This window comes from Equus caballus, chromosome 7, assembly GCF_041296265.1.
Source record: "Equus caballus isolate H_3958 breed thoroughbred chromosome 7, TB-T2T, whole genome shotgun sequence".
NCBI lineage: Eukaryota > Metazoa > Chordata > Mammalia > Perissodactyla > Equidae > Equus > Equus caballus.
Window position 1 is genome coordinate 77,605,324 of NC_091690.1, and position 26,276 is coordinate 77,631,599.

General features: G+C 38.0%; 1 protein-coding gene and 2 pseudogenes across 1 annotated transcript; 1 reads left to right on the forward strand and 2 right to left on the reverse strand.

The window, feature by feature from the left end:
- OR56B52P (olfactory receptor family 56 subfamily B member 52, pseudogene) lies at window positions 5,150-6,105 on the forward strand (annotated as a pseudogene).
- Window positions 11,817-12,711, reverse strand: OR52B36P (olfactory receptor family 52 subfamily B member 36, pseudogene; annotated as a pseudogene).
- OR52B2 (olfactory receptor family 52 subfamily B member 2) lies at window positions 21,834-25,806 on the reverse strand. Its single transcript, XM_023645889.2, has one exon. It carries the CDS (start codon window positions 23,972-23,974, stop codon window positions 22,979-22,981), a length of 996 nt encoding a protein of 331 aa, XP_023501657.1. The 5' UTR covers window positions 23,975-25,806; the 3' UTR covers window positions 21,834-22,978.
- Between the last annotated feature and the right edge of the window lie 470 nt (window positions 25,807-26,276).

Sequence of the window (26,276 nt, forward strand, 5' to 3'; positions counted from 1 at the left end):
CTTACTGATGACACCCTTATCAATAGTCCCTTTGGAAGTAATCTCATCTCAAATTATTCTAGTTTGAGAAATAGCAAACGTTGGCAAGGGTGTGAAGAAAAGGGAATTCTTGTGAACTGTCAGTGGGAATGTAAATTGGTGCAGCCACTATGGAAACAGTATGGAGGTTCTTCAAAAAATTAAAAATAGAACTACCGTATGATCCAGCAATTTCACTTCTGGGTATTTATCTGAAGAAAATAAAACACTAATTCAAAAAGATATATGCACCACCATGTTCATTGCAGCATTATTTACAATAGCCAGGATATGGAAACAACATAAATGTTTATCAATGGATGAATGGATAAAGAAGATGTGTTATATACAATGGAATACTATTCAGCCATAAAAAAGAATGAATTCTTGTCATTTGCCACAACATGGATGGACTTGAGGGTATTATGCTAAGTAAAATAAGTCAGACAGAGAAAGACAAATACCATATGATCTCACTTATATGTGGAATTCAAAAACAAAACCAAGCTTACAGATACAGAGAACAGATTGGTGGTGGCTGGGGGAGGGAGGGGTGGTATGAAATGAGTGAAGGGGGTCAAAAGGTACAAACTTCCACTTACAAAATAACTAAGTCATGGGGGGTTGGCCCAGTGATGCAGCAGTTAAGTGTGCACATTCCTCCTCAGCGGCCCAGGGTTTGCCAGTTCAGATCCCGGGTGTGGACACGGCATTGCTTGGCAAGCCATGCTGTGGTAGGCATCCCACATATAAAGTAGAGGAAGATGGGCATGGATGTTAGCTTAGGGCCAGTCTTCCTCAGCAAAAAGAGGAGGATTGGCAGCATATGTTAGCTCAGGGTTAATCTTCCTCAAAAAAATAAATAAATAAAAATTAAAAAATAATGTCATGAGGATGTAATATATAGCAATATACACCATACGCAATATGGTGGGGATAGTTAATAACACTCGATTACATATTTGAAACTTGCTGAGAGAGAGTAACTCTTAAAAGTCCTCATCACAAGAAAAAACATTTTGTAACTATGGATGGTGACAGATGTTAACTAGACGCATCATGTCACAATATATACAAATGTTGAATCATTATGTCGTACACCTGAAGCTAATATAATGTTATGTGTCAATTATACCTCAATAAAAAACATTTTTTTTAATTATTCTAGTTAGAGTGGGCTGCCTTTTCCCTACTGGGATTCCATCTACTACAATGCTCATTCATTCAGTTAAGCAGTGTAGAAGTTATTACCAAAAGCAGTTTCAATGTCGTGATAGGACACATTTTAGATGGCCATCAATTAAAAAGGTGAGGATTTGAAGGCAATATACAAAGATGGCTCTTACAAGAGGTTAGATCAATGAAAGGCAGACCCTGAGGACACAGGAGTGATATGAGAAGCCATGGGAAGACCTAGGCAGAAGTACATGGAATAGAGATATTTTTGAAGTTGGCAGTCCTTGGAATCTTCACATATTGAAGTGCATGATATGGAAGAGAGGAAGACTGTTGACAAAACAAAAGGAGTCACAGGCAGTTCTCTATGTCACTTGGTCTGAAAGTACAAACACGTTCCAGCACCAATGGTATATTACAAAACAATTTGGGCATGATGGAATTTCGCATTTGCCTTCGTGCAATTTGTCCCCTACAAACACTGGTTGAATGAAAAAAACTGCATCAAGGTGAAGACAAACTGCATGGGAATACACAAAACACACACACACACACACACACACACACACACACATCCCTAACATCTGTGAGCTACCTTCATTCACTTCACAACTTTCCATCTGATTTCAGATAAAGCTCCTTCTACCACTTCACAGTAACTCACAAGCTGCAACCCTTCCACCCATTTCCACAAGCAAATTTCATGTCTTTTTCAAAGTGCTGTATTCATTGTAGGATTTGTGTTTTTCTTAACCATTTAACATGTGTAAGACTGCGACTATTTGTATTAGTTTTCTTTTTTATGTCACTGATGACATTTTTGAGTGCTGTGCTCCTAATGCCATTTTTCCATAAATCTTGTGGTTTTACATGTGGGATTTTGCATAGCACAGTGATTTTTAAGAACTGACTGTACTTTCTAGAGTGAGTGGGGAGGAAACCAAGCCTAGACAAAAGAGAGAACACACCTTCTTCCAACAATCCAAGCTGGCAGAGCCATCTATCTGGTGGGCCTGCCACCTGGGACCACGTTTGAGTAGGAGTGTTCCCTGAAGTGATCAAGACAAGCCTCCAAAGTCACTGGGGACCCTTCCTGCTGGACTGAGACAACAACTTGCCCTGGGAGTAGTTAGATGTGACTGAGGAGTGCCATGAAATGAGCCCAGGGAGAGTTATACCAAGACCAGGTCATTTCATGGCTGTGATTTATAACCCAAATTCCAGGAGTGGTATGGAGAGGAATAGATCTGCTCTGAGCAAAAAAAATGCCAAAGACAGGCAGCAACAGCCAGGAGAGGGGAAGCAGCCCAGAAGTAGGTACCAGCCTGAAGGCATCTTCATGGTTCCTCCTGCAGTAGTAAGTCAACCAGCCAATGTCATGGACTCTGAGAGGGGAATCAATGGAGGCAACCTCTCTTGGGTTCTGTCCTGGTCTATGTATCTGGCTCACCATCCTTGGATTTGTCAATGTGCCTTTCTTTACCTTCCATCATGTTCTTCACTTGTGCAAAGGTTAGGAGCTATATCTGGGAATGAGGCCAAAGTGATGAGGCTGAGCTCTGATATGGCCCTGTTGGAGCCAATGGGGCTCTCTAGCCAGAGGAATATGAAAAGATCTCCTGTCTATCACAGTGTCATGCACACAGGAGGCTCTCAGTAAAAAATTGGTGAGTAAATAACCAAACTAAGTGATTCTTGAATAATAAATTATAAGGCAAAGATTCTCAAAATAAGAGGATTTTATGAATCACAAGGCCCAATTCTTTCATGATCTAGAACTCTTACAGTATATAAAATACACTGTTAACTTGTTTTATTTGTAAAATACAGAAGCCAACACCATTCTCAATGAAAAATTTAATAGACTTTTACCAAATAAACCAAAGAGGGGAAATGAGACTTGCTGTTTCACTATTGTTTCACATTGCTCTGATTAAAATAAAACAGAAAAACATAGATAAGAGGTAGAATATTTGGAAAAGAGAGTCTCAAATTTTCATTTGTATAACATTTGTGAGATCTCACTAGAAAATCAAAGAGAGAAAAATGAACTGAAAAAAGTTTTCAACTAACAGTAAAATAGTAAAGTGAATCCAGGCAAAATAACAGAAATCAGCAGGCTTCCTATGTACCAATAACAATTAATTAGAAAATATTCTCTAGAAAAAAAAATTCCACTCAAAAAACTTCACATATTGTAAAAAAAAAATGGTGTAAAGTGTTGAGACATATAAATAATGCCTTTTAGTGACAGATGTAAAAGAAAATTTAAGTAAAGGAAGAGATGCATCAAATTGCTGAATAAGAATGAAAAATATTTTTAAGATTTTACAAATTAATTTTTATATTTCATAGGATCTCAATTAAATTTAAACATTTTGTAAATCAACAAAAGAATTTAAAATATTCCTGGGAGTCTAAACACTAAAAAGAGCTTTAAAATTTAAAATTTTAAGTGGAAAAATATCTATTGTTACACCTGCAACTAATATAATATTGTATGTGCACTATACCTTAATTTACAAGAAGATCTATTGTAATTTAAATCTCTTATAAATCTAGAAATGTATTAGTCACTATAGCGTTCTCATCACAAGGCACAAATAGAAAAATGGAGCAGAATAAATTAGACCCAACACATGTAAGAACTTACTGGATGCAAAAGGAGGCATCAACAGTTAATGGAAAAAGAAACCAAAATTATTGTTTTATATTTGGAGAAAAATAAAATAATACAAATATATTCTTTTCACTGTAGACCAAAATCTATTCAAGATAAATAAGTTACATTTTTGTAATGAACCATTAAAAACAGAAAAAAAGTAATGAGAAATGAATAGTAATCAAAATTATGAGTTGATGATTTTCTAATCCATTCAAGGTATGTTGTCATTTTCCCTTTCTGATAAGATAACTTGAAAATGTTCTACAGCCATGCAAGATTTGAATCAAAATAAAGACCTCACAAATGGAGAAATACTGTTATGAAAAGATATACGATGAACATTGATTTCACTTATGTATAAATGTGAAAATATTTAAATGTAAAACTGTGGCAATTATGGCAACTAAATCTAGTACATGTTAAAATCCCCTGAAAAAAAATATGGTATTGTGCATTTTTAAAATAACACCCTTGGGAAAATCCCATTCAAATTTAGAAGTGTTAGGAAAGTTACTGCTAATTTAATCATCTTGCATATTTCAGTATTTTAAAAAATCAGCAAATTGAAAACTATGGGTTTTAATATGTTTTCAATTTAACTTTTGTGATCAGAAGGGGAAACGAGGTTATACCTTAAAAGAACCATTTGTATCAAGCCATCAGAAATAGTTTAATGGAAAGCGCATAACAACTAAATATGGAATACTAAAATTTTAGTCCCTGATCATCTATCATTTAAAATTCTAAACTCAGATAAATCATTTAACTTCTATGAGCCTTAATTTCCTCAAATTCAAAAAAGGCCTTTCAAAGGTATTTTTGTGAGAACATCTAAACCCTATACAAAACAAAACCATCATGATAATTCTTGTTTTGACTCTTTTTATTCCCTAGAAGACCTCCAAGAAAGGCTATATCTATTCTGTCCTTAGTGTTTGCCTTCTGAGAAATCAGGCTATTCATAATGATTGTGTCTCCTGCTTTTTGTCCACGTCCTCTTGCTCCATGTAAAAAAAACACCATTGAGTGACATGGAGCCAGTAACTGATTCCCCTCTGAGTCTATTTTTTTCCTGCTGTAATCTTCGTTTTAGGGCTTATTTTGGCCACCTCAGTTACTTTTTAAGAACATTTTCCAGGTACAAAAGAGACATGGAGGACTATCACAATCAAAGGGAATATGAGTGAATCATATCTTTAAATTAAATCTGAATCTCAGCTGAACACTTAACCAAGCTTCCTTCTTGTTTTCCTTTATCTACAGACACTAAGGATTAAGATGCTCCAAGTTATGAATATCTCCCAGAGTATAACCAATAACTCAAGACTTCAAGTGTCTAAGTTCATCCTGAGGGGATTCCCAGGCATTCAGGAGTGGCAACACTAGCTCTTCTCGCCCCTGGCTCTGATCTGTGTCTTAGCTCTTGATGCCGATCTCCTCATCATGATCACCATTCACCATGAGTTTAACCTGCACAAGCCCATGAATTAGTTCCTTAGTATCTTGGCTGTAGTGGACATTGGCTTGGCTACTACCATCATGCCCAAGATTCTGGCTGTCTTTTGGTTTGATGACAAGGCCATCAGCCTCCCTGAGTGCTATGCTCAAACATATGCTGTTCACTGTTTTATTAGCATGGAGTCAGGCATCTTCCTCTGCTTGACTGTGGATAGATATGTAGTCATCTGCCCCCGACTTCAACACACCTCCATAGTTACTGAAGCTTTTGTGGTTAAAGCCATAGTACTCATGGTACTTAAGAATGTCCTATTGACCATCCGAGTGCCTGTACTGGCTGCCCGGAGACACTGCTGCCCCAAAAATGAAATTGAGCACTGCATGTGCTCTAACCCAGAGGTCACTGGCTTGCCTGTGATGACATCACCATTGATAGGTTTTTATCAGTTGGCTTTGACATGGGTCCTTCATGGAAGTGACATGGCTCCAGTCCTTATTTCCTATGTTCTGATCTTTTGCGCTGTGCTGAGACAACTCTGCTGAGGCAATAGTCAAGGCTCTGAGCACCTGTAGTTCTCATCTCATCATCATCTTCTTCTGTGCAACTATTATTGAAGTATCTATAGCCCCCCTGGCAGGAAAAGTACCTCCTGTCTTCCCTTCTTAATGTACTTAATATTGTCATCCCTCTAGCCGTTTACCCCATGATATATGCTCTTAGAGACCAGGAGCTCAGAGTGGGCTTCCAGAGGGTGCTTGGTTTAGATGGGAATATGTCCCGGAAGTGACACAAACTTAAAGAATGAGTTATGAGGTACTACAAAAGACCACAGGTTTTGAAACCCAACAGACTGAGGTTGGAATCTGATTTCCATCTTTCATTAGCTAAATATAATTTGTTAGATCCAGATGTTGGGTTTATCAAACACTGACTTCAGAGCAACTATTGTAAAGATACTCAAAGAATTAAAGAGTACTATGCTTAAAAAATTAAAGAAAAATATGAGGAAAATGACTCCACAAGCAGAGAATCTATTGAGACAGAAACTGTATAAAAGAACCAAATGGAAATTCTGAGGTTGAAAAGTATGATAACAAAAAAAGTCACCAGAGAGGTTCAACAGCAGGTCTGAGGTGGCAGAGGAAAGAATCAGTGAGCTCGAGAATAAATAAATAGAAAGTATACAATCCTTAAAGATAAAGGAGGGGCTGGCCCCATGGCTGAGTGGTTATGTTCCCACGCTCTGCTTCAGTGGCCCAGGGTTTCACCAGTTCGGATCCTGGGTGCAAACATGTCACCGCTCATCAAGCCATGTTGAGGTGGCATCCCACATAGCACAGCCAGAGGGACCTACAACTAGAATATACAACTATGTACTGGGGGATTTGGGGAGAAGAAGAAGAAAAAGAAAAAGAAGAAGATCAGCAACAGCTGTTAGCTCAGGTGCCAATCTTTAAAAAAAAAAAAAGATAAAGGAAAAATGAAGAGAGATTCAGAGACCTGTGATACAACATCAAAAATACCAACACATGTGTAATTAAACTCTCAGAAGAAGAGAGAGCAAGAAAAGAGTAGAAAAATATTTTGAGGAAATGTTGGTCAAAGTATTTGAAGATAAAAACATCAATCTACATATCAAAGTTCAAAGAGTCCCAACTAGGATAAAAACAGAGATCTACATCTACATATAGAGGAGTCAGTCTACTAAAGACAAAAACAAAGAAAAAGATCTTTAAAGAAATAAAAGAAAAAACTCACAATAAACACACATTACAATTAATAATGACTTCTCATCAGAAATAACGCAGGCCAGAGGGAATAGAATGACATATTCCAAGTTCTAGAAGTTCTTGGTGTCAACCAAGAATTCTAAATCCAACAAAATTATCTCTCAAAATGAAGACAAAATAAAAACTATTGTAGACAGAGAAAAAGAACACAGGAAATTCATTGCCAGCAGACTTGCCTTACAAGAAATACAGTCATATGTTGCTTAACAATGAAGATACGTTCTGATAAAATGCAGTGTTAGGTGATCTTGTCATTGTGCAAACTTCATAGAGTGTACTTCTGCAAACCAAATGGTATAGCCTACTACACACCTAAGCTATATGGTACTAATCTTAAGGGACCACTATTGTATATGTGGCCTGTCATTAACCAGAACATCATTATGTGGTGCATGAGTGTACTAAAGAAAATCATTCTGGAGGGAGGGAAATAACACGAGACAGCACATTGAAACCATAGGAAGAAATGAAGAGCACTCAAAATGTTAAATATAAAAGACTATATATAGATATAGTTTTCTCTTTTTCTTTTAAAATTTCTTTAAAAGGCATAGGATTATATAGAAACACTGCACTGGTGGGTTTATAACACATATAGATATAATATATTTATTTGACAGTAATAGCAAAGAAGGAGGAAAGGTAGATACATTGGAACCAAGATCTTATATCTTATCAGAATTAAGTTTGTATTCATCTAAATTAAATCATGATTTTAAAAAAAGAGGTGCACCCATAAAGCAATATCTAAGAAAATAACTAAAACATAGTTTAAAAATCAACAGAAGGCTTAAAATAGTACACTAAAAATATTTATTTCATGCAAGATAAGTAAAATAGTAGTAACAGAGAAACAAAACACCGAGGAACAGACATACAGAAAGCAAAAACCAAACTGGCAGGTATAAATCCAAACATATAAACAATAACATCAAAAGTGCATGGACTAAACACTCCAATCAAAAGTACTTCAAGGAACCGGCCCTGTGGCCAAGTGGTTAACTTCACACGCTCCACTTCGGCGGCCCAGGGTTTCGCTGGTTCGGATCCTGGGCGGACATGGCACCGCTGATCAGGTCATGTTGAGGAGGCATCCCATATAGCACAACCAGAGGCACTCACAACTAGAATATACAACTATGTACTGGGAGGCTTTAGGGAAAAGAAAAAAAAAAAGATTGGCAACAGATGTTAGCGCAGGTGCCAATCTTTAAAAAAAAGAAAGTACTTTGAAAAGTACAAATAGTTTGAAAGATGAAAGCTAAAATATGTAAGCTATGCAAACAAAAATATAAGAGTGCTGGAGTGACTATATTAATATCAGATAAAATCAACTTTAAGACATGAGATATTTCTAGTTATTTAATAATGCTAAAAGGGTCAATATATTAGAAAGATGTAACAACTATAAATGTATAGGCAGCTATCAATACAGCCCCAAAATGTATGAAGTAAAATCTGACATAATTGAGAGAAGGAAGAGCTCAACAATAAGAGTGGGGATTTTAATATGCCACTCTCAATAACTGATAGAATAACTAGACAGAATAACAGCAAGAATATAGAAGGCTTGAACACACTATCAACCAGTTTGATCTAATTGACATTTATAGAACACTTAACCCAATGACAGCAGAATACATATCTTTTCAAGTACACTTGGATATTTCTCCTGGATAGATTATATACGATATGATAAAAACAAGTCTCAACAAATTTTAAAAGATTAAAATCATACAAAATATGTGTTCTGATCTCAACAAAATTAAATTAGAAATTCACAACAAGAAGAAATTTGAAAAGTCCCCAAATGTTTAATGTTTAGAAATAAAACAAAACACTTCTAAATAAACCATGGGTAAAGAAGAAATTATAAGGGAAATTAGAAAATATTTTAAACTAAATGAGAATCTAAATGCAACATATCAAAATTTATGGAATACATCTGAAGCACTGCGGAGATGGAAAATTATAGCTTTAAATACCTGTATTAGAAAAGAAGAAAAATCTCAAATCCATAATCTAAGCTATTTTAAGAAATAGAAGAATTAAAACCAGTGCAAGCAGAGAAACTAATAAAAACAGAACCAAAATTAATGAAATAGAAAACAAAAAAATAAAGAAAACCAGTAATTTACACTAAATATTTATTTAAAGTAAATAATCTGTTAAAAAAGCAAAATTTTATTTAGAAAAATGTTCATTGCATCATTACTCATAAAATAAAATGAAGTTCATAAAAAGTATGTCTATAAAACTTTGTAATTATAGGGGAAAATTCTCATGAAATAATAATTTGAAAAAGAAAACAATAAAGTATCTTCAACAAGATATCTCCTTATCCTCTCTCTCCTCTCTCTTTCTCTCTCATATTACAGTACATTTCTCAGTTAATTAAAGCACCTAAAGATGAAGATCATGTTTTGGGTGTGCTGTCTAGGAAACACCTCAGATGGATAAAGCAACTGAGGACAAAGCTCAAATTAAAGCAGGTACCTTCCCACTAAAGCATCATAGTCCCAAATTAGCTTCCATTTTGTTCACAGAGATGTACATGGAAATGACAAAGGGAAAAATAAACAAAATTTAAGTATTATGTCTTTCAAAGATTTAGGAGCGTATTTACCGGTACATAAGTGGAACCAAATAAATGAGAAGAATACGAGTTTTTCAACATATATCACAAAGAAACCAAGAGCTCAGCTAACTCTTGACTATTCAAGAGTTAACATATGTCTTGGTACCTAACCTTTCAGCACCAGGAAGTGGACTGAGAAAGCTATACTGTCCCCAAGAAGGACATATTCTCCAAAGCCCATTTTAGATATAGGCCCAAGAAGATAAAGGAAAAAGAAGCAGCTTTCAGAAAAGCTTTCATGGGTCACAGAGAGAAATGGACAAGAGAGTTTCTGAGAGAGTCTAATCAAGAAACTTCTCCAAAACTTCCCAATGTCTGCCCAATGGAGATTGCAAAATTGTTATGAATTAATGAATGTTGAATGTCTCATGTTCTTCATTTTTCCAAGTGGGAGAAGCTATTGTTGTTAAACATCTCTGTTACACTACTATATTTTTAATAGGAGGGTGAAGAGTAAGCAGATAAATGTTTTTTAAGTCATAGGTCTCTAGACCAAGAAGAGCCCCAACCAAATCTCATAGAGACGTTCTTGTATATCACCTGAAGATCCTACACTTTGAGCTGAGTAAAGTGCCTGGGGCTTCTGGGTCTCTCCTGTGGAGAGGATTTGTGCAAGTAGATACATGGGAAGAAGGGAAAAAAACATAGTAAGTGACCAAAAGCACAGATGGTGGCAGAACAATTAGCACTCATTGCAAATCCAGGAGCACTCTCACATTTCCCTCCTTCCCTTGCAGTTGAGTTGGGACCATTTTAAGACAATACATTCAGCAATGAAAACATGAACAAAAGTGATGAATCTCTTCAAGACCAAGGCAGTTAATAATTGGAGTGCCTCAGCTTCCCTCTCTTTCCCTGCTTTGGCAGCTCTGAAAAATGCATGTTGACATGACAGTTTCACAGAATGGAGGGATCCAGGATTCCTGAGTCACTAAATGGAGAACAGATCCTGTTGACACACACTGCACTTTAAATGAGAAAGGAATTAACTTTGTTTTGCTAATTCACTGAAATTAAGCAAAATTTAAGCTATCCTAATACAGACATGTTTATTTTGAGATGTCTACTAGACATACAACCAGATATGTCAAGAAACAGTTGATTATATGAATGTGGATCTCAAGGGAAAAGTCTAGGCTGGAGATATCAATTTGGAAGTCATCCTAATTTAGAAATGGTATTTTAAAGCCATACGACTGTCTCTAATTAGGAAAAAAAGTATAGATATGGAAGCTAACATAGAATCATAGAGTATTACCCTGTTTCATCTTTTTAACATCTGAATATTTGTGTGATATATCATATTTTCTATTACCAATGTGACCCCCATGCCTTGTTCTTTGTTCACGTGTCTAGCTTGAACAACTGGCTCTTTATGGGCAATGCCTGTGCCTGTGTCAATCTACCCATTTTCTGCATGAGTAAAGAGATTTTTTGAATATAATAATTGTGATAATTCCTTAAATATAAAATGTAATCAATATCAACCTTAGTCTGTCTCAACAGCTTAATACTTTTTAAAAAGCATTCTTTTATATTCATTACCTAATTTCATTCACACAACAAACTTATGGTTATGATGGCAACAGTGTTTCAGGTGGTGATGGTCACATACAGTCTTGGAAGGTAAGCAAGAGAAGGCAGAGGAGCCTCTGGAAGTATTGGAAAACTCGTTTATATCAAATCTAAAACATCCTCCTCAGGCAACAAACTTCAAATTAGAATTATAGCTAACACTGAGAGCTCACTAAATGCAGAGCATTATACCAAGTAGTTTACATATTTAATTTAATCCTTACAAAGACCTTTGAGCATAGGTACAAGTGGTTCCACTTTATAGGTTAAGACTAAATTTCTAAAAGGTAGGAATTTGCCAACGGTCAAAAATTAGAAAGTAAGGGAGCTAGGATATGAATTCAGATGCATTTTGTTTCAAAGCCCAAGTGCTTTCTGCTGCAATACGCTACAACACCTACACTTGGGAACTTGATTGGTAAGTTCTCTTTTCTCTTGCTAGTAAGAGAAAACTATGAAGGAACCATGGGCTTTCTCAAGATGTCCTACAATAGATATCATGTGAGCCATACTGTCCCTGATTTGCTTGGTCTTGAGTCCATAAATCATGGGATTAAGCATTGGGGGAATAGAGATTTTCAAGAAGAATGTAGACATGGCGAGGGATGTTCTTGCCAAATCGGTGGGTCAGGAAAGTGAAAAAGGATGGGATGAAGAAGAGAAGAATGACTCCAATGTGAGAATCACAGGTGTTGAAGGAAGTCTAAACACAGTTTGGAGGATCAAAGTCTAAGAAATACCAATGAGTGCAACATCTACCAAAACTGATGCCATTGGCACTGAGAAGCCATACCAGACGTTGACAGTGATGTCAGCACAGGCAAATCTGGCCACTCCAATGTGTTCACAGTACAAGGGTGGGATGATATTCATCCAACAGTATGGTAGCCTCTTCAACAGGAATATGAAAGGGAAAATGGTCCCAATGCTTCATCCCCAGATTGCAGGGGTCATTTTTACAATTTCTGTAGAAGTTGTACGTGGTTGTGTATCTCAAGGGAGTACAAATGGCCACATAGTCATCAAATGCCATGGCCAGAAGGATTCCTGACTCAGCCACAAAGACAACATGGATGAAAAACATCTGAGTGATGTATGCATCAAAGGCAATCTCTCAAGCATGGAACCACAAAATAGCCAGGGCCTTGGGCACAGTGGTGGTGGACAGCAGGATGTCCGTGCCATCCAGCATGGATAGGAAGACATACATGGGTCCATGGAGTGTGTGTTCATTGAGGACAACAAGGATGAGGACTCCATTTCCCAAGACTGCAGTGATGTACATGAGGAAGAAGGGGATGGAAAGTCAGGTGTCGTAGTTCTCCAGTCCTTGGATGCCATGTAAGATGAACACAGTGGGGTGAAAGGTGGTGAGGATAGCACCAGACATACCTGCTTTGATGTCTGTCTGCGAAGACTACAGAAAGTGAGAGTGAGTGGGCAGAACCAACTGTAAGTTTCACTAAAAGTTGAACATTAGATAATGAAATCAGTCACTAATGCCTTGACTTAAAGTATATAACATTATGCTTTCACTTCCTACATTATCGTTGCAAACATAAATACAAACGTAGGTTCCCACAACTCAGCAATGCCTAGAATCCATACATACCTCGCCATTCTCACTTACATACTCCTACTCAGGCTTCGGTCACCCCTCACCTGTTCTTCTGCAGTAGCATCCTCACTAATATGGTCTCCCTGTCTCCCAACTTCCCATCCTCAACCCCTCCACATGCATCAGCTATGTTGCAGCCTTGGTGGTATGCTGAAAACAAAAATCTTATTGTGTTTTCTCTTACAATTCTTACATAGCGATTTATTGATTACAAGATAAAAGCCCTAACTTCTCAAGCATGCCAAACCTTCCACAATCCTGCTGTTACTCCCTTCTCTAGCGTCAATCCCCTTTAGGCACTCTAATAAAGCTAAATTAGACTATGATCCATTCTCCACACAAAATCTGAGTTTTCCAACCTTCATGACTTTGCTCAAGCTTTTCTCTTAATCTGGAACATACTTTTCTACCTTTGGTGTTTGTTAAACTCCTGTTGATCTTCCAGTTCACAGTTTAAATATTTATCATCTGGGAAGACTTTCCCAGGTTCAAATTCTGGGTTTCCAACTGTCTGATTATTGACAAAAAGCTAATTTTTCACATCTCAAAAATTTAGCCTTATCTGTGAAAATAAACTATTATACCTATCTTGAAAGGATTTAATTAAATACTTTCTGTAAACTGCCTAGTATAGTGGCTGGCATAGAAACACTAAATAACTGCTAGTTATTATTATTCAGTGGATCAGTACAACTTAATAAAGAGCCCAGAAACTAACATATTTGGAATTTAAAATGTAATAAAGTAGCATTTCAATTTAGTGGGGAAAAGGAAGGCCTACTCAATTAATGGCATTGGGATATTGGACTATGTTATTTTTGTTAGAGAATAAAATTAGTTCCCATCTCACTCGGTAAACAAATAGAAATTCCAGATAAGCTAAAGATGTACATTTAAAAAATGAAACTACAAAAATATTAAAAATTAAAATAAAGGTTTTAGGAGAAAACATAGGAAAATATTTGGGGAGTTGGAAAGATCTTCCTAAAACAAGGAAACCATATTTCACAGACAGTAACAATTGAACGATGTAATTAAGCAAAAATTCAGTCAAAGATAAATAAAAATCCCAGGAGGAAAACTTACAAAGCATGTAATGGACGAAGGGTTAAGATCCTTAAATACTAAAAGTTGGTATAAATAAATAAGGAAAAATTAGAAAATGTACAAAGAATCAAAATGACAATTGACAGCACAAGAAAAATGGTCCATATATGTATGAAAAGATGCTAAAAATTTAAAGAAATAAAAATCAGTATCATATTAAAATATTGTTGTTTTCCTATCAAATTGGGAAACATAAGAAAAACAGCCTCCAGTGCTGGTGGCACAGCATTATAACATATAGATATATTTATAAGGATATTCATTGCTATACTGTTGCAATAGTAAAAGAAATGTACATTACAACTTCCAAATCCGTCAACAGAGCAATAAATAAATTACAGTATATATAGTACAATGGAATTTTTTGCTTCCATTTTTTAAAAAGAAGTATTCACCATGGCATACAGTTAAGTGAAAAAGCAAACTGAAGATTAAAATGCATTAAGGTAATTCTTTTTTTTTCTCTCTGTATATCAGTCAGGACACTTTATATTATAAGTAACAGAAAATTCAACCCATTCTGGCTTGAGTACACAGGGAAATGTCTTAGTTCCTGAAAAGTGTTTCTAGTATAAGGTTTATCTAAAGATTCAAGAAATCATTAGGGGTTCCATTTCTTTTTTGTTTTTTTTTTTTTTTTTTTTACATCATCTCATTTATTTATTATTTATCTTTTTAATGTCTTTTTTATTGCAGTAGCATTGGTTTACAACATATACAAATTTCAGGTGTACATTGTTATATATTTCGTCCTCTGTGTGGATTACATCATGTTCACCACCCAAAGACTAATTACAATCCATCACCACACACATGTGCCTAATAATCCCTTTCCCCCTCCTCCCTTCCCCTCTGGTAACCACCAATCCAATCTCTGTTTCTCTGTTTGTTTGTCGTTGATTTTATCCTCTACTTATGAGTGAGATCATATGGTATTTGACTTTCTCCCTCTGACTGATTTCACTTAGCATAATACACTCAAGGTCCATCCATGTTGTCAGAAATGGCCAGATTTCATTGTTTCTTATGGCTGAGTAGTACTCCGTTGTGCATATATACCACATCTTCTTTATCCATTCGTCCCCTGATGGGCACCTAGGTTGCTTCCAAGTCTTGGCTATTGTGAATAAGGCTGCAATGAACATAGAGGTGCATGTATCTTTAGACGTTCGTGTTTTCATGTTCTTTGGATAAATACCCAGCAGTGGAATAGCTGGATCATATGGTAGATCTATTCTTAATTTTTTGAGGAATCTCCATACTGTTTTCCATAGTGGCTGCATCAGTTTGCACTCCCACTAGCAGTGTATGAGTGTTCTCTTCTCCTCACATCCTCTCCAACAATTATTGTTTCCTGTCTTGTTAATTAGCCATTCTGACAAGAGTGAGGTAATATTTCATTGTAGTCTTGATTTGCATCTCCCTCATAGTTAATGATGCTTAACATCTTTTCATGTGCCTGTTGGCCATCATTATATCTTCTTGGAGAAATATCTGTTCAGATCTTTTGCCCATTTTTTAATTGGGTTGTTAGGTTTTTGGTTGTTGAGATGTATGAGTTATTTGTATGTTTTGGATATTAACCCCTTATCTGATATATGGTTTGCAAATATCTTCTCCCAATTCTTAGGCTGTATTTTCATTTTGTTGATGGTTTCCTTTGCCTTGCAGAAGCTTTTTAGTTTGATGTAGTGTCCTTTTGTTTCCTTTGCCCGGTCAGACATGGTGCTTGGAAATACGCTGCTAAGACCAACGTCAAAGAGTGTACTGCCTATGTTTTCCTCTAGAAGTTTAATGGTTCCAGGTCTTATATTCAAGTCTTTAATACATTTTGAGTTAACTTTTGTGTATAGTGTAAGATAATGGTCTACCTTCATTCTTTTCCATGTGGCTGTCCAGTTCTCCCAACACCATTTATTGAAGAGACTTTCCTTTCTTCGTTGTATCTTCTTGGCTCCCTTGTCGAAAATTAGCTGTCCATAGATGTGTGGGTTTATTTCTGGGCTCTTAATTCTGTTCCATTGATCTATGCGTCTGTTTTTGTGCCAGTACCATGCTGTTTTTGTTACTATAGCTTTGTAGTATATTTTGAAATCAGAGAATGGGATACCTCCAGTTTTGTTCTTTTTTCTCAAGATTCCTTTGGATATTCGGGATCTTTTGTTGTTCCATACAAATTTTAGGATTCTTTCTTCTATTTCTGTGAAAAATGTTGTTGGGACTTTGATAGGGATTGCATTGAATCTATAGATTGCCTTAGGAAGTGTGGACATTTTAACTATGTTAATCCTTCCAATCCAAGAGCACAAAATATCTTTCCATTTCTTTGTGTCTTCAATTTCTTTCAACGTTTTATAGTTTTCAATGTACAGATCTCTCACCTCTGTGGTTGATTTTATTCCTAGATATTTTATTCTTTTTCTTTCAATTGTAAATATGATTATATTCTTAATTTCTCTTTCTTCTACTTCATTGTTAGTGTATAGAAACACAACTGATTTTTGTACGTTGATTTTGTATCCTGCCAGCTTGCAGGTTTTCTATATATAAAATCATGTCATCTGCAGATAGTGACAGTTTCACTTCTTCCTTTCCAATTTGGATCCCTTTTATTTCTTTTTCTTGCCTGATTGCTCTAAGACTTCCAATACTATGTTAAATAAGAGTGGTGAAAGTGGGCATCCTTGTCTGGCTCTTGTTCTTAGAGGGAAAGCTTTCAGTTTTTCTCCATTGAGAATGATATTCACTGTGGGTTTGTCATATATGGCCTTTATTATGTGGAGGGATTTTCCTTCTCTTCCCACTTTATTCAGAGTTTTTATCATAAACGGATGCTGTATCTTGTCGAATGCTTTCTCTGCATCTACTGAGATGATCATGTGATTTTTATTCTTCATTTTGTTAAGGTGGTGTATCATGTTGATTGATCTGCAGATGTTGAATCATCACTGCATCCCTGGAATAAATCCCACTTGATCATGGTGTATGATCTTTTTAATGTATTGTTGTATTTGATTCACTAGTATTTTGTTGAAGATTTTTGCATCGATGTCCATCAGTGGTATTGGCCTGTAATTTTCCTTCTTTGTGTCCTTGTCTGGTTTTGGGATCAGGGTAATGTTGGCTTTGTAGGAGTTAGGAAGCTTCCCCTCCTCTTCAATTTTTTGGAAGAGTTTGAGAAGGATAGGTATTAATTCTTCTTTGAATGTTTGGTAGAACTCACCAAGGAAGCCATCTGGTCCTGGACTTTTATTTTGGGGAGGTTTTTGATTACTGTTTTGATCTCCTTGCTGGTGATTGGTCTATTCAAATTTTATTTCTTCCTGATTCAGTTTTGGCAGGCTGTATGATTCTAAGAATTTATCCATTTCTTCTAGATGATCCAATATGTTGGTGTATATCTTTTCAAAGTATTCTCTTAGGATCATTTGTATTTCTGAGGTGTCCATTGTAAGTTCTCCTCTGACATTTCTGATTTTATTTATTTGAGCTTTCCCTTTTTTTTCTTGGTGAGTCTAGCTAAAGGTTTATCAATTTTGTTTCTCTTTTCAAAGCACAAGCTCTTGGTTTCATTGATTTTTTTCTATTGTTTTTAAGTCTCTATTTCATTTATTTCTGCTCTGATTTTTATTATTTCTTTCCTTCTACTGATTTTGGACTTTGTTTGTTCTTCTTTTTCCAGTTCTTTTAGGTGCACTGGTAGATTATTTACTTGGGATTTTTCTTGTTTGTTAATGTAGGCCCCACTTGCTGTAAACTTCCCTCTTAGGACCACTTTTGCTGTATCCCATAGATTTTGCCATGTTGTATTTTCATTTTCATTTGTCTCCAGGTAATTTTTTTATTTCTCCTTTGATTTCTTCATTAACCCAATCGTTGTTCATTAGTATTTTGTTTAATCTCCACATAATAGAGGGTTTTCTGATTTTCTTCCAGTAGTTGATCTCTAGTTTCATACCTTTGTGGTTAGATAAGATACTTGGTATTATTTCAATCTTCTTATTTATTGAGACTTGATTTGTGGCCTAATATATGATCAGTCTTGTAGAAGGTTCCATGTGCATTTGAAAAGAATGTGTATTCTTTGCCATTTGCATGGAGTATCTTTTTCCATCCTTTTACTTTCAGTTTGTGAGTGTCTTTAGTTCTGAGGTGTGTCTCTTGTATGAAGCATCTATATGGGTCTTGTTTTTTTATCCAATCAGCCATCCTATGCCTTTTTGGTTTTTTAAAGGAGCCAGATTTTTTTTAAGATTGGCACCTGAGCTAACATCTATTCCCAGTCTTCTTTTTTAATGTTTTCTTCTTCTTCTCCCCAAAGTCCCCCAGTACATAGTTGTATATTATAGTTGTAGGTCCTTCTGATTGTGCTACGTGAGACACTGCCTCAGTATGGCCTGATGAGCAGTGCCATGTCCACGCCCAGGATCAAAACTGGCAAAACCCCAGGACACCAAAGTGGAGTGCGCAAACTTAACCACTTGGCCACAGGGCTGGCCCTTACCCTATGCCTTTTGATTGGAGCATTACTCCATTGACATTTAAAGTAGCTATTGATAAGTATGCACTTATTGCTATTTTGTTATTTTTTCTGGGTGTTTTAGTAGCTCTTCTCTTTTCCTTTCTTCTTCTCTTGCTCTCTTCCCTTGTGGTTTGATGGCTTTCTTTAGTATTATGTTTAGATTCCTTTATTTTAATTATTTCTGTATTTATTATAGGTTTCTGGTTTGTGATTACCATGAGGTTCATATATAATAATCTACATATGTAGCAATCTATATTGAATTGATGGTCTCTTTAGTTTGACCTTTTTTTAAGAGCTCCATTCTTTTACTCTCCTCCTCCCACATTTTATATTTTTATATCATATCTAACCTTTTATTTTGTGTGTGTGTATCCATTACCCTCTTATCATTGAATTAGGTAATTTTAGTAATTTTGTCATTTGACCTTCATATTATCTTCATAGGTGGTTTATCTGCTACCCTTATTGTATTTTTGCCTTTACCAGTGATTTTATTGCCTTTTTTCTTTGATAATTTTCTTATACCTATTTGTGGTCTTCTTTTTCCCACTTAAATAAGTCCCTTTAGCATTTCTTATAAAACTGGTTTCTTGGTGATAAACTCCTTTAATTTTTGCTTATCTGGAAAACTCTTTATCTCCCATTCCATTCTGAATAGATAACCTTGCCAGGTAGAGTATTCTTGGCTGTAGGTTTTTTCCTTTCAGCACTTTAAATATATCATGCCATTCCCTTCTAACCTATAAGGTTTCAGCTGAGAAGTCAACTGTTAGCCTTGTGGGGTTTCCTTTGCATGTCACTTGTTGCCTTTCTCTTGTGGCTTTTACGATTCTCTCTTTATCTTTAATTCTTAACATTTTAATTATAATGTGTCTTGATGTGGGCCTCTTTGGGTTTATCTTGTTTGGAGTTCTCTGTGCTTCCTGTACCTGGATGTCTGTTTCGTTCCTTAGGTTAGGAAAGTTTTCAGCTATTATTTCTTCAGATAGATTCTCTGCCCTTTTGTCTCCCTCTTCTTCTTCTGGGATTCCTATAATACAAATGTTAGTGCACTTGATGCTGTCCCAGAATTCCTTAGATTGTTCTCATTCTTTTTAATTCTTTTTCTTTTTTTGTTCAACTTCAGTGATTTCCTCTAGTCTTTTGTCCAGCTTGTTGATCTGTTCTTTTGTATCACCTACTCCACTATTGAGTCCCTCTAGTGAGTTTTTCATATCCAGTATTGTATTCTTCATTTCTGATTAGTTCATTTTTATATTTTCCAATTCTTTGTTGACATACTCACTTTGTTCATCCATTCTTCTCCCAAGATCAGTGAGCATCTTTATGACTTTTGTTTGAACTTTTTGTTGGGTAGATTGTTTATTTCTGTTTCATTTAGTTCTTTTCCTGGAGTTTTGCCCTGCTCCCTTGCTTGGAATGTATTCCTTTGCTGCTTTATTTTGCCTCTTTCTCTCTGCTTATGTCTACTTATTAGGTGGGTCAGCTATGTCTCCTGATCTTATGTAAGAGATGCCTTTTGAGCCCTAGCAGTGTGCTTCCCTCCTGTCACCAGTTCCAAGTGTACCAGGAGTGACACCTATGTAGGCTACATGCGTCCTTCTGTTGTGGCAGGGCTGCTCTTGCTGCAGGTGCCCAGGGAGTCTAGGCTGTCCTCCTGGCCTGCTGGTTGTAATACTCAGCTACAGGGGGCTGCTGTGGACCCTTCAGTCACTTTATTAAGTTTTGGGAGCCCCAGTGCAGTTGGCTGCAAGGTCTAATAGCACATTTCCTGTTGCAGCTTTTCTGTTAAGTGAGTAGCCCACCAGTGTAACTGGTTGCTAGGCTCAGGGGCTTACAATTGCTGTAGGCCTCACGCCTGTGAGGCTGTTGCCAGCTCTCTCAGGATTTCAGCTAAGTGGGGCTGGCCCCAGTCATGGGAGCACCCAATTGTTTCAGGCTTTGGAAGGTAAGGCCAATCTCCTACATGGCTATTTGAGAAGCACAGGTCTTCTGCTACTGATAAGACCCATGACCAACAGGTCCACACATACCATCAACACAGTCCTGGCCTGTGCACACATCCTGACTCTCTGGAGCAGACCTAGTGGTCACCCCACTGCAAATGCCCCACCAATGCCCCACACACTCCACCTTGCCCCACAGGAGTGGACCCACTTGCCTGCCTGCAGATGATGCAGGTACCCAGTCTATACAGGCCAAAGAGTTACCCGAGGGCTTGCTCTTGGGTGGAGCCACTCCCTAGGGCTGCTGCCTGCCCTGGCTGAGCTGGATTAAATTGACCTCTAGTAGGAGGGGCAGACACTGGGATAACAGGCCAGGGGAAGAACTCCAATGGTGTCTGCCCATGTTTGTGTCAGCCTGCAAGTACTAGCTCAGAATAATGGCTGCCACCAATGTCTCAGTCCCTGGAGAGGTCTCACCTCTCACCAAGATGCACCCAGAGCCTATCAGGTGAGTCTCTTTTCACCAAAGGACTGTGCAACTTTCTTTCTGGTGGTTTTAGGTTTCTTTCCAAAGCAAGTGAAGCTATGTGTGGGACCTTTAAGAGTTGGCTTTATTCTGCTCATATCTGATAGGTTTTCTAGGGGTATTCCCTGTTGTAGCTAATATCCAGCAAAGCCAAATATTATGAGACTCATCTCAGTTGTGCTGAGTCTGAAGGATGCTTATAGCACCACATTCCCCTGCTCAGGTCTCCCACTCCTCCAGGGAAGGCTGCATACCCTAGGGTTTCTCCAACCTGGTTGGCTGTGCAGCTCTATGGCTCTCAAAGGTGGCTTTTTTCTCTCCAGACAGGAATTTCTGACTCTTCTGCTTCAATCAGGACTGTCCATTATTGCTGGGGTTCTTTTTTACCCAGTTTTCAGTTCTCTTTCAGAGGCAGTCGTTCCAAGAAAAGTTGTAATTTGTTGTGTTTGTGGGAGGAAGTGAGTTCAGAGCCTGCCTATGCCACCATCTCAGCACCCACAGAGGTGCTCCATTTCCTTTTTACTCTCAGCTCTACCTGCCAGGTGTTGAATCTCCTCAGGCTAGGCCTCAGCTAAGATGAGTCAGGCACTTATCTCAGGTACAACATGTAAGTGTGTACCAAAAAGCTTAGTAAATAAGATTAATAATATTTTAATATAATCTTTTTATATCAAAATTAATGCAAAATATCCACAATGAACAAAATATCAAATTTTAAATAAAGAGAGGATTGACTATACTGTACTGAACCATATTGGAGCCCAAGGCAAAAGGAAAAATGAGAGTCCCTATACACATGTTTTTAATGGTTGAATTTTTCCATAATTTTATTTTGAAATATTATTTATGAGTTTCTTCCATTAAAGCCAGCAAATTATAATAAATTCTAATTTTCCCATAAATAATATATTTAAATTTAAACCAATGTCATGAGTTTTAATATACCTACTTTTCAATGTTTCAATATATTTTAAACCACTTTAATATTCTGGAAAAAAGTTAACCCTAGTCCCAGCCCTGCATAACAAAAAACATCTGCAGCTATCAAGATATCAAGTTGTGTACACAGACAGTGTGTGTTATACTATATTATCCAGAGGTCTCAAGAAGATCTTTTCTGAATCAACAGTTTATCAGAACAGAAAAACCTAAAAATCCCAGGAACCAAACATTTATTCCCTCCCCAGAAACTTACCCCAGTTCTAAAGAAAGTTCTTCCTTAACATGTGTAAGAAGCTGCCAGATGCAGATTCTGGAGTGAAATAGGACAGTATTTGTACCTCATCAGCAGGAATCCCTTGGATGAGGACAGAGCTTCCACCCTACTAGGTCTTTAGGGAGCATCTGGTTTAATTAGACAAAAGCAGACCCCAGCAGGACCAGTCTCCAGAGATCACTGACTCAGGAACCAAAAAGGGTGGGTAATGTAACTATGTCCTACCTGCAGCAGACTATACAAATTGCATCTGATAATGACCCCATATTTCTGGCTAACAAATGGACACAGAGTGGATTTGGGCTGTTGCTGGTCAACAGTTTTTTTAAAAAACTGGAGCCTCTTCAGATGTTAAATACAAAATTACTTTTATCCATTTTTTCATAACTCATTTTACGTGGTGATCAGCTCCCTGTGTTTCTGGAGTGCATCTAGTATACTGAGAAGACTAAACGCTCATGTCAGGGGCATGTACACTTAGCTATTATTTCTGGGCTGTGGGGAAGGCATGTGAGACAAGAAGAGAATAGAGGAAACAAAGAAACAGCAAAAGGAGGTAAAGAGGAAGAACCAGAAGAGAAAAAAAGAAAAGTGGGAGGAGGAGGATGAAGAAGAAGGAAAAGAGGAAGAGAAGAAAATGCCATCTCAGTCCAGGATATCTCTGTATTTCACACTTAGTTTTTTGGATAAAGCTGGGAGTAGGGATTAATGAGGAGCCATCAGCCTGGAAGGGAAGCACAACACCAAGCCTTGATGTCAAAGAACCAGTGGGCTACACCTTCCCGGATCTGCTTTGTCTTCACACCATAGACAATGGGGTTGAGCATTGGTGGCACCACCACATAAAGATTAGCCAGCAGGATATGGACATGTAGAGGAATGTTATGTCCAAAGCGGTGGGTCAGTAATGTAAAGAAGGATGGAACATAAAACATGAGGATGACACAAAGGTGAGAGCCACAAGTGCTGAGGGCCTTGTGCCGGGCATCCTGAGAGGGCAAATGAAAGACGGCTCGGAGGATCAGTGAGTAAGACACAGTGATGAGGATCACATCCAAGATGACCATGACAATGGGCACTGAGAACCCATACCAGATGTTAATGGTGATGTCAGAACAGGCTAAGCGGGCCACCCCAATATGCTCACAGTAGGAATGGGGAATGATGTTGGTCCGGCAGAAGGGCAGCCGCTTCAGCAGGAAGATGACTGGAAAGATGATGCAGAAGCTTCGAGTAACAATAGCCAGAGCAATCCTTCCCACAATAGGCCATGTTAGCACTGTTGTATAATGCAAGGGGGCACAGATGGCCACAAAGCGGTCAAAGGCCATGGCTAATAGGATGGCTGACTCCCCCACAAACATCATGTGGACAAAGAAAACTTGGGTGACACAGGCATCAAAGGCAATGTCATGGGCATGAAGCCAAAAGATAGCTAGGGCCTTGGGTACGGTAGTGGTGGACAGCAGGATGTCTGTGATGGCCAGCATGGAGAGGAAGAAGTACATGGGCTCATGAAGGTTACGTTCTGTGATGATGACCATTATCAGGATGCTGTTGCCTAGGACTGCAGTAATATACATGAGGCAGAGGGGTATTGACAGCCAAATGTGATGAGCCTCCAACCCAGGGATGCCAAGTAGAGCAAAAACTGCAGGGTGGAAGATGGTGAGGTTGGCATGAGTCATGATGCACTTTAGCGTCCTCCCTATCATGACTTAGAAGTTGATGAGTCTGCTGAAAGTGATAGGAACAGAAAGCATCTCTGAGTGCGTGCAGAGATCACAAAAGACAGCATGGATTTCTAAATTGTCAGACTCTCCAGGGGAAAGTTCTTTCAGAGAATGTACATTTGGGTGTAGGAATGACTTCTGGCCTTTGGCACCTCATTTGCATGTAGAGTTTCTGTGGCAATCACGCTTCAAGAACCAAGAGAGGCTTTAACTTGCCTCCGATCACCTAGCCCACCTTACTTTTCTGATCGCATTCTGCCATTGCCAGAATTTGCCCCCTTACCTGTGCTGTACTTTTTTCTTCCCCCAAGATTTTGCTCCTTCTGTGTTTACCTGAATTTCCCTTCAATTCCACTTCTGCTTACTCAAATTTTAACCTTAAAATACCTCCTTAGGACATACCACTTTGTAATGGCCCATGTTCATAACAATATATCTCCTTCCTGAATATCTAGTAGCTAAACTACACCTTAACTTGACTATATTTAACATACTAAATTTATCCAGCTATTGCCTTGAATATCTCATATGAGACTTGCCTAATAGCACTTGTGGCTTCCTGTGCCTGGAAGTAGAGGACCAAGTGGAAATCCAGAAAGAGCCTAAGGGATATATTTCTCCACTCTGACTCAGATTCAAATCTCCCTAAAGGCAGCGAGGAGGGGGGCAGCCAATAAAATGGAGAGGGGCTGTATTCATCACCTGCTCCTCATGAACTTCTCATGCTCCTCCTCAAACAGTCCCATATAAATGGCCTTTGATTGTGTCTAGATGTTCTCATCCTTAACAGCCCCCAGAAAAACTACTCCAAATACAGGGAACCAATACACTCCCCTCTGTCTCCATTAATATGACCCTTTCTCACTCAACTTGTTCTTTAACCCTCAAAAAGATTCAGGTTTGGCTGCAGATAAGAATGGTAAAGCATAGAGCCCTTCTTGCCTTAGCACTTCCCATCACTTGGGTAAGATTTGTTTCCTTCTGAAGCTCTGGACTATCTTAATAGTCAGCTATTAGGACTAGGGAAAGGTTGAGTGATTAAGAATCTGAAATGGAACATGGAGAAAAGGGAGCATGGAGAGAATCGAGAGTATAAAGGCATCAAATAAATACTAGATGGATCTACTGATAATGGTATTCAGAGGGCCCCAGGGAGGAAGGCATCCCAAGGAATGAAAGCCCTAGATTATGAATCCATCCTGCTGTCTCTATGCAGATGCACTTGCCAGAACACACTTCACTGTGGGGAGCGAGCAATAGGTCTCCACGTGGGAACAGGGCCAGATTCAGACATCAAGGGCCCTACTTGGGCTAATAATTTGTCACCTTTTGAGCTAGTATATTTTAAATATTCATTCAACTTTTACTTAGGGGAGAGGCTGAACTTTGCAGGGATAAGCAGAGAAGAAGGGCCACAGGTAGCATTGCTTTGCTTCTATTCTAAAACATTAGCCCCAAATTTATTTAAACAAAAGACCCACCAGAAAAAATAATTCATTTTCCTTAGAAGGATATTTGCTGAAAATTTTTCTCACCACTTCTCCCAACCCCATTAATTATTAAGATACCCCTTTTCAATAAAAGATATCTGACATAGGGCCAGCCGGTGGTGCAGCAGTTAAGTGTGCACGTTCCGCTCCGGCGGCCAGGGGTTAGCCACTTCGGATCCCAGGTACAGACATGGCACCCCTCAGCAAGTCATGCTGTGGCAGGCGTCCCACGTATGAAGTAGAGGAAGATGGGCACGGATATTAGCTCAGGGCCAGTCTTCCCCAGCAAAAAGAGGAGGATTGGCAGCAGTTAGCTCAGGGCTAATCTTCCTCAAAAAAAAAAAAAAAAAAAAAAGATATCTGACATAAATTCTCCTAAAAATAACTCTGGCTCTCTGCTTATAATTCCAATGATGTTTTATAATCTCAATAGTGAGATACCAAACACAGAGTGGGGAGGACAGCAAGACCTAAATGGCTGTTAATGAGGTTCTGGAAAGGAGGTCACCATCTGTGTGAAGAAGGGCTTTCATTTCATTCAGTGGCTTCGAAGTGCTCCATCTCAGCCCTCCTGAGGGTTCTCAGCAGGAGAGTTCTAGGCTCATTTAGGAAAGAGTCAGAGGTGAGAAGAGAAGAAAGTCACAGGCACAAAGAGGCACACTCAAAGTCTCATGGAAAGTACCTCCCCAGAAAAACGGTACCTCCCCAGTACGTCTTCAGAAAAAAAAGCAAGAAAAAAAGACCTGGAACAGTAGTGAAGGGGAAAGGAGCCATGCTGAGTGGGAGAGGACACA

Excerpts from the sequence above, each read along its gene's own strand:
- OR52B2 (XM_023645889.2), bottom strand. The coding sequence starts at position 23,974 with ATGATAGGGAGGACGCTAAAGTGCATCATGACTCATGCCAACCTCACC.